This window comes from Lactuca virosa, chromosome 4 (genome assembly GCF_052849685.1).
Source record: "Lactuca virosa cultivar CGN04683 chromosome 4, Lactuca_virosa_CGN04683_v6, whole genome shotgun sequence".
Lineage (NCBI taxonomy): Eukaryota > Viridiplantae > Streptophyta > Magnoliopsida > Asterales > Asteraceae > Lactuca > Lactuca virosa.
This window is the reverse complement of record NC_136429.1, coordinates 438219994-438233329: the sequence shown is the minus strand read 5'-3', so window position 1 is coordinate 438233329 and position 13336 is coordinate 438219994. Positions and strand designations below refer to the sequence as shown.

General features: G+C 36.5%; 1 protein-coding gene across 1 annotated transcript; it reads left to right on the top strand.

Moving 5' to 3' along the window:
* The first annotated feature begins 9939 nt into the window (after window positions 1-9939).
* Window positions 9940-10725, top strand: LOC145106669 (uncharacterized). The gene has a single exon (XM_079043617.1). The coding sequence runs from the start codon at window positions 9940-9942 to the stop codon at window positions 10723-10725; it is 786 nt and encodes a 261-aa protein (XP_078899743.1).
* The last annotated feature ends 2611 nt before the right edge of the window (window positions 10726-13336 follow it).

The following is a 13336-nucleotide window of genomic DNA, read 5'->3' as shown; positions in this document are numbered from 1 at the left end:
GTTACATGTACACCATAGGAGTGTTAGAATGCTCAAAACCCAACATTCTCCTCTTTGCAGAGATGGGATCTTACATGTGTTGGATTAGTGTCTAAGTCCATAACTATAATTGGTATGTACTTGACCCGAGAGTAGCATGGTCCATTTGGGCTGCATGGCACTGGAACAATCTGAAGGATGGATAATTGTGAAGAGGTTGTTTATGGTTTATTAATATATTATAAGTTCTAATTTATTAATATGAAATCATATTATTTAATTAGTATTGATCAAGAATTAATTTGGAATTAATTTTGTGATCAATAGAGACTAATTGAATATATGACAATTGATTGTGTAAATCATTCATTCTTATAAAGTGGGCTTATGATCCATAGATCTTTATGTTGGGCTAAACCGATGAGGTGACCCATGGATACTCCATGGAGGTCCATGGAGCCTAAGGAATGTGGAAAGTCATGCACATTATGGTTTACATGGTGTAACCCTAGTTGTGTCACACTATATAAGAAGTCTCATAGCTACCAAAATCGAAACCTAAGTTAGCTTACAAGAGGGCAAGCCGATTTTATGAAGTGCAAGTAACCTCCTCTCAAGTTCATCCATTGTTGGTGGTGTTGTGTGATTCCATTTGAAGTGCAACACTTGGGGCACTAAGTTCTTAAAGGCCCAAGGCTTCCAACTACAACAAAAGGTATGTCATATAACTAGAATTTGCAGTAAAGATACTTCATTGTATGCTAGTTAGGATGATGCTTTGGAAAAACAAAGTTTGCATGTATATTAGAGAAAACATAGATCCAAAGCATCTAGGGTTGCATGTACACCATAGGAGGGTTAGAATGCTCAAAACCCTTTCAGTGGCATTAGAGACTAGGGTTGTTTTCTTATATACTTGATGCTACTTGTTTTCAAAGCTTGAAAAATCGATTTTTTGCTGTCTGGATAGTGGGCTCGCCGAGTCCACTAGGGAACTCGACGAGTCCACCCTCTAAACTGACCAACTCGCCGAGTTAGTTCATGCACTCGACGAGTTGGTGCTCCTGGATGCAAAATTTTGAGTTTTAAGGATGTAATTAGACTAGGATCATTACCCTAAACTGTTTTTGAACTTATAAACCTTTTTTTGATGTGGTAATGATTGTGCTTATCCAATTTAAAAAGATAATTGTCAAAGTTTCATGTTTTGTATTAGTTTATATGGTTAGGCTAATTACATGAACTTTGTTTGATATAAATTGTCTTGTTCTTATGAGTTTAATCTAGATCATAGGCAAAGTGTTTGATTTTATTGTTAGAATTTTTTAATCTAAATGGTTTTGATGAATTCCATAACTTGTCCTCAAGTTATGGAAATTGAAAAGTATCTTTTAAAGAGATCATTAAACTTATAGTTTGTGAACTTGAAGAGTCTTTTTCCATAAATGGTTTTTATGAACTACATAACCAGTCCTCAAGTTATCGATTTTCAAGAGTCTTTTCATTAAAACGTATATTAAACTCATAAGTTATGGATTCCAAAACTTTTTTGAATAGTTCAAAACTTGCCCTCAAATTCTGGAATTTGTAAATGTAAAAGTCTAACTTTTGAAACATTTAATTCCAAACCCTAGAATTTTAAAGTTTAAAATTCTACCCTTATACTATTATAATATTATAGGTTTAATATATATATATATATATATATATATATATATATACATATATATATATACACACATATATATATATATATATATATATATATATATATATATATATATATATAAGAACAAAGTCAGTCTTACCGTTAGTAGGCCTCATTCACGAACCCGATCTATAAGGGGTAAAAGGTTACTAACTATAAAATGACAGTTTAGTGGTCGTCCACTCTCACCCACCGCTTCCTTGACTGGTCCAGGGTCGTTAGCCGAACTGGTAGGATAGGACTCTAATCCTCCCTTCATTAAAAGTATAATTATAAATATGAAGTAACTAAACACATATAAATTCCCAAATCTTAGTTACTTAGGAAAATTTGAATATGGTGCTAACCCATTAAATTGCACTTTGCACTTTGTTAAGTCGTTAGTGGAGCGTGTGTGGTCAACCGACACACTAATATGGACTGACAGTGCGTGGCAAAGGGTAGCTTAACGTTAATCATGGACCAATGGAGCATGTGTGGTTAACCGGCACATTGATTAGGTGGTTTTAACATTGGGTGTACCAAGCTAATTTGCATGGTTAGTCACACCTTGTTTTTGATCCTCAGCATCCCAGTCACAAACTTGAAGGGAAAAATCAAGATTTAAACATGACATTGAAAGTTTCAATGAATCTCAAAGGATCTAGGAATTTCAATTCACTTAAAACCTAAAATTCTTTTTCGTTTTTTGTGATGGAAATTGGTAAATCGTCATTTACCTACCTTCAAATATTTTTCAATTGGATTACGACGTCCCTTTTTCAAATTGTAAAATATTGTGTTGGGTCCTAGCCTTAATATTTCATTTGGGTGTTATATTAAGGACTTAAATCAACTAACGTGAATTTCTCTCTTTGTAGATGTCTAGTTCAGACAACTATGGTCTTCCCAAATCTTTTGGAACAAGCTTTTCTCTTGAATATGATGTCCCGTGGTTGGATCGTGGAAGTCATACTTCAATTTCTCCACCTCCTCCAATAATTCTCCCTAACCCACAACTTCAATGATTTGAAAATTTTAAGGTCACTCAAGCCCTACTTGCAATGAAACATCTAGATGGAAGGCATGTGTGTACTCACGTCTTGGAGATGAAGTCACATATTGACAGGCCGAGAGTATTGGGTGTCGTTGTCTCGAGGAAGTTGGTTGTTTATTGGGTTCTTCAATCACTTCCTGAGTTATATAGTGAGTTCATTAAGGACTACTATGTGACAGACCACGACATGTCTCTTATTGATCTTACCTATTTGCTTATTGCTACTGAATCAGCAATGATTTGGCGCACTGGAAAAGCAATTTTTTTTGGAAGATCTACTCCCCAAACTTCCATGGACATTGACAATGGAAACATTGGAAATCCAGAAAATATTTCTCTTTCCAAGGGAAGGAGAAAGGCTAAGTCTGAGATTGTCCCGTGTACCATTCTCAAAGAGTCTGTATGCTTCTATTGCCAAGAGAAGGGGCATTGCTTGCAAAGCTTCCCTAACTACCTGCAAGATCTGAGAAAAGGTAGAGTCGAAAACTTTGACTCTGCTTCAGATAAGTCTACTGTCTAACTCTATTAAGTTCCTAATTATTGATTCTTAATACATGATGTGACAAGGTTGCATTCTGATGTTTTGTAGGATCATACAGAGGGAAACAAGCTTAAAGGAAGAGTATGTTGGATCTAATCGCGAAGATAGATTTCAATCGCCTGTTTCGAAGATCGGAATTTTGAGCTGCAACTTAGGAGTTATGATAGATTGCAAGGAAATATGTAATAACATAGTTTTCATTTGTAATTGCATTGTAAGGAAAAGTTTTTCCACATTTTATAAATAAATAAAATTTTGTTTTATTTTTATTATATCTCCTTGCAATGGTTTTTGTAAAATTTGATGTTTGTATGTTTATATGTTAGCAATATGAATTTGATACTTTCGTTTGTAGTAGTGTCGAGTATTTGCCAAATAAGGAAAAATTCTCATCACCTAAGTTTCAATTGGACAGAAACTTGGAATCATGCAAGTTGTATTTTATGATGTGTTGGGTTTTGAGCATTCTAACACTCCTAAGTGTACATGCAACCCTAAATACCTTGGATCTATGTTTTCTCTATTATACATGCAAATATGAATATCCAAGGTATTATACTAACTAGTATACAAAAACATTGATTCATATGAAATATAACAAGTTAGAATACATACCTCTTTGATGTAGAATGACTCCATTAAGCTCGAGAGCCTAGTGCCCCAAGTGTGACACCTCAAATGGTTCACACAACATCATATGCTTTTGGAATAACTTAGAGAGAAATACACACTTCATGAAAATCGGCTAGCCCTCATGTTCCTTCTCTAGTGGCCGATTTTCCCAATGATATGATCTTTATATAGTGCAACAATTAGGGTAAACCCTAATTGTCATGGCTTTCCAGTTCCTTGGATCCATGGGTTCAAATACACCATGGAGCATCCATGGAGCATCCTATCGGTTTTAGCCCAACTTGATAATCCATGAAGTCTTAGCCCACTATACAAGTATGGATGATTTACACAATCAACCCATATATTTAATTAGTCATGAATGAGAATTTTCATCTTTGGTAAATTGAGACTAATTTCTTGTACACATGTATATCTGACTCAAGTGAAGGACTAGGGGATCGGGTACACTGGATGTGCGTTGGTCAAGATCCACCATAAAGATCAATAAGACTATTCGTCATGATTTACTAAAGTTTAGTAAACATAGTTATGCTTACAAGTTTAAGTATAATTCTAAAACATTGGAAAAGGTTCAATGTATGGCAGAACGAACGAGAAGAATCAAATTAGGCAGAAAGACAAAGTTTCTCCGATCTGAAAAGATGGGAGAGTACTTTAGTATCGTATTTTATGATCATCTTAATGTTTATGGAAAAACCATATCACAATTGATCCTCTAAAGACATTTTAGTGCATTTGTATGGCTAAGAAAAGGAATCGTGAATTGTTGAAATAGTTTAAATCAAGAAGATGAGTCATACTTCGTTCCCAAAACACGTATTAGAGTCATACTCCAAGATTGTAACCTTGAGTGACATAATCTTAAGAAAGGTTTAAAACACTTATCAAATGTAGAGTAAAAAGTTTTCTACTCTTATACATTTGAAATTGGTACGTTGTGATGTTTTGGATAAAACAAAGACCATCTAAGGCCAATGTTCTTGATATGAATCCGCACTAACTCTTAAATATTTGTTTTGTCAAGGAATGATTCATAACAAGAGAATCTTATATATCAAGTGGGAAATGGGAGTCTTAAAGATCTTGGAAAAGCTTCAAGAACTAACCAAGAATAAAACATATTGTTTATCACTAGCACACGACTTTATGTTTATAACCTATCGTGTTGACATATTCTTGGTTCTGTGCCTATTCCAGTTAAAGTTGACTATGCATGTGAGTTCTAAGAGTTCTCAATTGGTTGCATAACAAACTGGAAGCAATGGAAGGCCCTTGTGCTGCTAGGTGGCAAGAAATTGAGATTGAACAAGTTCAGTCCATACGAATTTGGAATTGTCACTAACCATGTCTTGAGATTATGGTCATGACAAATTCACATGGATAGGAACACACACACCATAAAATCTAAGTGTCGTAAGGTTTCTTTCCGATTCATGAAAATTATTGTGAGGAAACGCTTTCACTAAGTAGATTTTAAGGAGATAGAAATTGTGATATTTGCATTCTCAAATTCGATTATGATTACAGCATCCCTCTTCATAATTTGAATTGTGAGAAATAACAAAGGTCTAAACATTCCAGACTTATGGCTGTAAGTTCTAAAATTGTTAAGACAAACATGTGAGCCATCTAAGGAGAGGTGTATGATTTTCAGAAGCCTAGATAAAGTCTTATCGAAGCATCTCGTATTAGAAATCTGAACTTTGGTAATGAAAGTCAATAATTATTGATTTCCAGAAGTCCACCTGATTTCTGAATACATGTCAAAGCTAGTGGGAGCATAAGTGTTATGCTAATAATAATTATTATGCTAGTGGGAGCATAATTATTATGGTAAGTGTTGCAAGTTAGCAATGATAATTAAAGAAAACAAAGGTTTCAATTCACAAAGTTGTAGGGTTTGAAAAGTTGTTTTGCTATAATTAAGGGAGAGGAATTTATACTTCATTTAAATTCTAAAAGCTTAGATTGAGATTTTAATCAAATTTAGTCAAATATATATATATATATACATATATATATATATATATATATATATATATATATATATATATATATATATATGAATGTTATGTTGGAATGGTTCAACATAAGGAAATTCTATATATGGAAATGTTAATTGCGTTCTCAAAATTTGATTATGATTACGGCATCGCTCTTCATAGTCAAAATTATGAGAACTTGGCAAATAGAAATGTTATAGCAAAAGACTGATCAAATATCATGTCTTTATGTTAGACATTATGAATCGTGTCCCATATGCTTTGGGTATAGGATCGATTCATATGTTATAATATTCTCGTGTTCTAATTTTCCGAATGCCTAGGGCTATAATAGAACCAGATATGACTAAAGTGGTTAAACAACTGTTAAGGACAATCTAAGGTTCGCCAAGGATTGGTCTCTTAAGGACAGTTGGAAGTATAGTAATGGAAGGACCATATTAACATTATTATCAATAGACAGGAGTCTATTAATAATGAATTTTCGTATGGCAAGTATGGAATGTTTCCATATTGGGTGTTGAAGAATAGATGAGAAATTTTGAAACTTTTATGCAAAAATGATGTTCAAAGGAATGTACTTTGAATTTGAGACTTCATTTCCATGGAATTGTCTTGTAACAATGTCCAAAGGAATATTTTATAATATCATTCGTCAAGTCCTGTGACTTTTGGCACCTAGAAATTACAAAAGAATCTTTGAAGGATAGTTTAGAATCTAAAACTTTCTAGCGGTGACAAGAATTTGGAATTCTTACACTTGCAATAAGGATTTGGAATTTTAAAATGAGCATCATTGAAATGTTTTTCAATTGATCTATTTCACAAAGTAAGGACCATAGACAAACACAGTGTGCATGCTTAGTGCATGGCATAACTATTTTTTAGACAAACATAGTGTGCATGATTGGAGCATGGCATGACTATTGTTTTAATTCAAGTATTACGTTGATAATTCGGAACATTATATAATGAATAATGAGTAATCAATATGGGACTCAAAAGTTGTTACGCCATATAGGATTAGTATTATTCTTGTGTTTCACTTTGTATGTTTTGACTTCCTGAATAACTAGGTTATTCAATCCATCCATAGTCGATCATACTTTGGAAGTAGGTATTAAGGCAAGACTGTCATGAATGGGTCTATAGTTTGTCTAGGACAACGTGGCTGCCGTGTTCATGAGTACTCCAGGAATAAGATTCGAGTATTGGATTCAACCTACGCTCATCTGAATCACTTCATGGATTTTATCACGAGTGATCATGAGACGATAATATCTTATATTCTTGAAACGGATACATGTGAGTTGTAGTTGCGAGTCGGTTGCACATTGACATATGTAAACGCACCAGTAACTTGGATGTTATAAAACATATTATTGTGTGTAATTTGATGAGTAAGTATAAGCGAGCATTTGGGTCGAATTTTATCTTTTTCTTTACCCCTTGTGGATAAAAGCGATATCTGTGGGCCCCTCGATGATTTAGTGATGACACCAGGCCTGGACTGATTTGATTTGTTCAATTAGTCGGTCGTCATAAATCGTAAATCGGGAAACAACATATGGACAGAAAGAATGATTATAATCCATGCCTCATTCCATATGATATCTAGAATGGAGCAATATATGATACCTTATCTAATGGACGCGTCATTGACTAGGTCAGAATTCCACAGCGGCTTTTAAGAGCTATGATTGCTAGTCGGGTTGTGGAGTCGTACTTGCAATAATAGTTATTAGACTTATCCAAGTGGGAGACTGTTGGATTAGTGTCTAAGTCCATAACTATAATTGGTATGTACTTGACCCGAGAGTAGCATGGTCCATTTGGGTTGCATGGCACCGGAACAATCTGAAGGATGGATAATTGAGAAGAGGTCGTTTATGGTTTATTAATATATTATAAGTTCTAATATATTAATATGAAATCATATTATTTAATTAGTATTGATCAAGAATTAATTTGGAATTAATTTTGTGATCAAAAGAGACTAATTGAATATATGACGATTGATTGTGTAAATCATTCATTCTTATAAAGTGGGCTTATGATCCATAGATCTTTATGTTGGGCTAAACCCATGAGGTGACCCATGGATACTCCATGGAGGTTAAAACCCATGGAGCCTAAGGAATGTGGAAAATCATGCACATTAGGATTTACATGGTCTAACCCTAGTTGTGTCACACTATATAAGAAGTCTCATAGCTACAAAAATTGACACCTAAGTTAGCTTACAAGAGGGCAAGCCGATTTTATGAAGTGCAAGTAACCTCCTCTCAAGTTCATCCATTGTTGGTGGTGTTGTGTGATTCCATTTGAGGTGTAACACTTGGGGCACTAAGTTCTTAAAGGTCCAAGGCTTCCAACTACAACAAAAGGTATGTCATATAACTAGAATTTGCAGTAAAGATACTCCATTGTATGCTAGTTAGGATGATGCTTTGGAAAAACAAAGTTTGCATGTATATTAGAGAAAACATAGATCCAAAGCATCTAGGGTTGCATGTACACCATAGGAGTGTTAGAATGCTCAAAACCCTTCAACATGATGTGGACATAGTGGCTTTTATGTACTATGATCTTCCCAACCAAGATTCGGACCATATTGACCTGCCTCTCTCTCCTTACAGCAAGTTCTACACAAAGTTCGCTCCTTTCCACCCGGAAGATGATCCATAAATGATCATCAGAACGGAACGTGATAGATTAAAGACCTTTTACTCTATGAACGCACTTCCTCAAAAACAATTATGGTCTCGGAAAAGAATCACTAAAATTTCTGGGTTCGGAAGGAAAATCCTAACCAAGTTCGAACTGAATTGTGTGTTGTTCCGATACCACATCACCGAAACAAACCAACTCAAAAAACCATCATAGATGCCGACTTTCCTGCAATCAATCCAAATGGCATCCTGACGATTGTTGCTCATTTTATAAGTCACCAAGTTGATGATCTTAGCATGGCAGCTTACCACGCTGCTTTGAGCTTCCTCAAAGATTATGTAGCTGAATTTTGTCTATGCGACTTTGAATTCGCCCATCTGTTCGGAACCGAAAAATACTTGGCCAAGATTGACTTCAAGCTACCAGAAGCGGAGATATTGAGAGAGGGGCCCATTAATGAACCAATGTTAGGATTTGTCTATCTTCAAAGAAAAACTAACAAGAAGGACTTCTTGCGAGTCCTTCAAAAACATCTGGTTCCCACCAAGGCCCTTCGGAAGTTTATCAATCATGCACCAAAGTATGACGCATCAGAGCAAGTGAAGGTTAAGTTCATAAGTCAGCTGCAGTGGTACATAGAAGTCAAAGATTGGTTGTACAGGGCGTATGTGTTTATCAAGGAAGACTCGAACTAAGCTGACTGGATTGCTAAGTTCACTTAGAGGGAGATTGTTAGAACCCGAAAATGAACCTCTAGCAATCTCTAACCCTTGGAGTTCCAAAGTCAGTCTTGAGTCCGAAGTGGGTTGAGGTACAAGATAATCTTGTGGTTAGAGATAGAAGTTAAAGTCCGGAGTAGACTTCATGGTACGAGATGAAGACATGATCCGAGATAGTGTATCCCTTTGTGCATTAATTATTCTTTTCTTTTACTTAATGTAACCTTACATAGGACTTAGTCTTTTGTCAATTGGGATAATCAGAGTGTCAGAAGTAACTTGTTTATCCGATCCTTTGTATACATTTCGGTCTGTACGTTGTACCTACTTTTCCTATATAAGGAGTGATTAATCACAAGAATAGTAGACGGATTGTTGCTCCAAAGATAGTTATATTTGAATTTACTTCACTTTCAATTTTCTCTCAAATCAAACTCTTTCAAACATTCTACTTGTTCATTTATTGTCTTTACCTTGATTATACTCATAGTTCCATATTTAATACTTGAAGTACTTTGTTGATTCTCATCTTCAGTCTCGACTGGTCTTGCCAGACTTGATTGGAACACTTAATCAGAAGCAGACATTGATCTTAAGCATTGACTCAAGGTTTGAGTTTTCAATCCTTGTCCCTGTGAAATCAGATGCTTGTTCTCACAAGTACCATTCTAGCCTTGGGGGATGCAGTAGAAAAATCCTATGTAGTGAAGAAACTAAGAAGATCTGTACCATCTAAGTTCCTTCAGATTTCTTCCACTCTAGAGCAATTTGGTAATTTGGATGAGATGACGGTTGAAGAAGTCATAGGAAGGTTGAAAGCTCATGAAGAAAGGATGAAGGGACACAGTGATAATGAAGAAATAAAACTTCTTTTGACCCACCAAGAATGGTCGGAAAGAAATAAGAAGAAAGAAGAAGATTACAAGTCCACTCACAAAGGAAATCGTGGTGGGTTTGGAGGCTCACGTGGAAGAGGTAGAGGCCGCAATAGAGGTGGAAACAATGGTGTTCGTGATGGTTATGGAAGAGGAAACTTACATCATCAAAAGGAAGAAAAACATGGCCAATCAAGTAATCAAGACAAAAGTACTGTGCAGTACTACAACTGTCATGAATTTGGTCACTATGTTGTTGAATTTAAGAATCTGAGGCGTGAGAGAAATCAAGTGAACAGCTTGATTCAAGACCATATTGACAACAAACATGCACTACTCCTATCATCCTTTGATGGAAATGAAGAGATAGGTGAAGTCTTCCTGAATGAAGAAAACATAAACCCACCATTGAAGACAAGACGAGATGTTGCAAGCCACTCAAATGTCTGGTACCTTGACACAGGGGCCATCAACCACATGACTGGGGACAACTGCAAGTTCAAAGAGTTGGATAAAAAGATTCAAGGCTATGTAAAGTTTGGGAATGAGTCTTGAGTCAGAAATAAAGGAAAGGGCATGATTGTCTTTCAATTAAAAAATGGAGAACATCGCAAGCTTGAAGAAGTATATTATATCCTAGATTTATGCAGTAACATAACATGTCTGGACAGCTGGCAGAAGGTGGATATGAGATTAGAATAAAATACCCATTTTAATGGGTACATGATGTTGCAGGAAGACTATTGATGAAGTTCTAGAGCTCCCTAAATCGACTCTACAAGATAGAGTTAGTAGAAGTAAACTCAAAGTGCATGATTGTTGAAATCAATGAACCCACATGGCTTTGGCACGCAAGAATGGGCCATGTGAATTTTAATGCACTAAAGTTGATGTAAGAAAAGGGACTGGTCATTGGAATGCCAAGAATAAGCACACCATCTCAACTATGTGAAGGATTTTTGGTAGGGAAACGATCAAGGAATTCGTATCCGTTATGAACGAATCACAGGGCAAAGAAAAGGCTAGAGCTTATACATGGCGACTTGTGTGGATCGATCTCACCTCCTACACCGGCTGGGAATAGGTACTTTATGCTACTCGTTGATGATTTCAGTAGAGTCATGTGGGTATATCTTTTAAAAACAAAAGATGAACCCTTCCAAGTTTTTAAGAACTTCAGGGCAAAGGTTGAAGCTGAAACAGGTGAAAAGGTGAAGCTTCTTAGAACAGATCGTGGTGGTGAATTTCTTTCAAGTCAATTCACCACATATTGCGATGAGACTAGTCTGGAACGTCATTATACCTCTCTATACTCCCCACAACAGAATGGTGTGGTGGAGAGACGGAACAGGATTGTTTTGGAAATGGTTAGAAGTTGGTTGAAGACCATGAGTGTGTCTGATGTATTATGGAGAGAAGTCGTCAACCATGTTGTGTACATCTTGAATAGGGCAAGCATGAAAGCTCTCCAGGAATCCACACCGTATGAGATGTGGACCGGAAGAAAGCCACACGTAAGTAATTTAAGGGTATTTGGGTGTGTTGCACACATGATGGCAACTCAAAACCATCTAAAGAAAATAGATGACAGAAGCAAAAAGGTTGTGCATCTTGGAGTTGAGAAAGGCACCAAAGCATATCGATTATTAGATCGAGTAACAGGATTGATGTGTGTGAGCTGAAACGTGATATTTGATGAAAAGAAGGAATGGATGTGGGAGAAGAAGGCTAAGATTAAGCCGACACCAGGGATGAGTTTCATAGTTGAAGGGTTTGACATCAACGACCTTGACTATGATGAAGTTGGGCCTATCCCTGGCACCCCAGATGCATACGTAATGCCACAATCTGAAGAAGATTGGATTAAAGGTGAATCTCAGCCCATTAGCTCACAAATGGACACACAATTGAGCCCACATGATAGTTCATTAAGCCCACCGTTAACACCTAATACACCAATTACACCGAACTCACCAGTGTCACAAGTCGGCTCCTCAAGTACCGCCTCGAGCTCCACAGGCTGAGGTGCGCTAAATAGATATCGACTTTTATCAGATCTGTACGACCAAACAGAGTAGCTCATGATGGTCCACGATGAGGAAGAACCAACCTCATATATAGATGCGAAGAAAAGAAAAGAGTGGGTGAACGCCATGAAATTTGAACTAGCGTCAATTGAAAAGAATAAGACCTGGAGGTTAGTCGATCTTCCAAAGGATCGAAATCCAATTGGTTTGAAGCAGTTTTTCAAGGTGAAACAAGAACCAAATGGAAATATTCTGAAACATAAAGCTAGAACTGTGGCGAAGGGGTATGTTCAAAAACAGGGGATCGACTATGAAGAAGTCTTTGCACCAGTGGCAAGAATTGAAACGGTACAAGTAATACTAGCCCTTGCATGTTGCAATGGATGGCGTGTGCATCATCTAGACGTCAAATCAGCGTTTCTGAATGGTAAGTTGGAGGAAGAAGTCTATGTATCTTAACCTGATGGGTTTGTAAAAAGAGGTGAAGAGAACAAGGTGTACAAACTCTCGAAGGCCCTTTATGGGTTAAAGCAGGCACCCCAAGCATGGAATGCTTGCCTAGACAGATATTTGAAGAGTCTGGGTTTTGTAAGATGCACACAAGAGTACGTAGTTTATACCAGGAAGAAAGAAGAAAAAATTCCGATAATTGGTGTGTATGTCGATGACCTCATGCTAATAGGAAACTGCCATGAAGAATTGAAGTGTTTCAAACAGGAGATGAATGAAAAATTTGAGATGAGTGATATCGGGCTCCTGAGTTACTATCTGGGAATCGAGGTACATCAAAAAGATGCAGGAATCACTCTAAAACAAGAAGCATATGCAAAGAATATTTTAACCAAGACCCGGATTTTGCACTGCAATCCCACCACAAGCCCATTGGAACACAAAGTGTAGTTAACCAAGGATGAAGATGGAGAATTGGTGGATCCAACCGAGTACAGGAGCATCATAGGCGGACTGAGGTATTTAACTCATACTCGTCCGGACATATCCTTTGTTGTTGGGGTGGTAAGCCGTTTCATGGAAAGGCCAACCACGAAACACCTTCAAGCTGTAAAGGGCATACTTAGATATGTGAGAGGCACTTTAGACTATAGTTTACTGTATACTAGGGGAAAAGGCAAGTTTACAAT

What these genes read in the sequence shown, in the direction of transcription:
- LOC145106669 (XM_079043617.1), top strand. Translation starts at nt 9,940, where the DNA reads ATGCTTGTTCTCACAAGTACCATTCTAGCCTTGGGGGATGCAGTAGAA.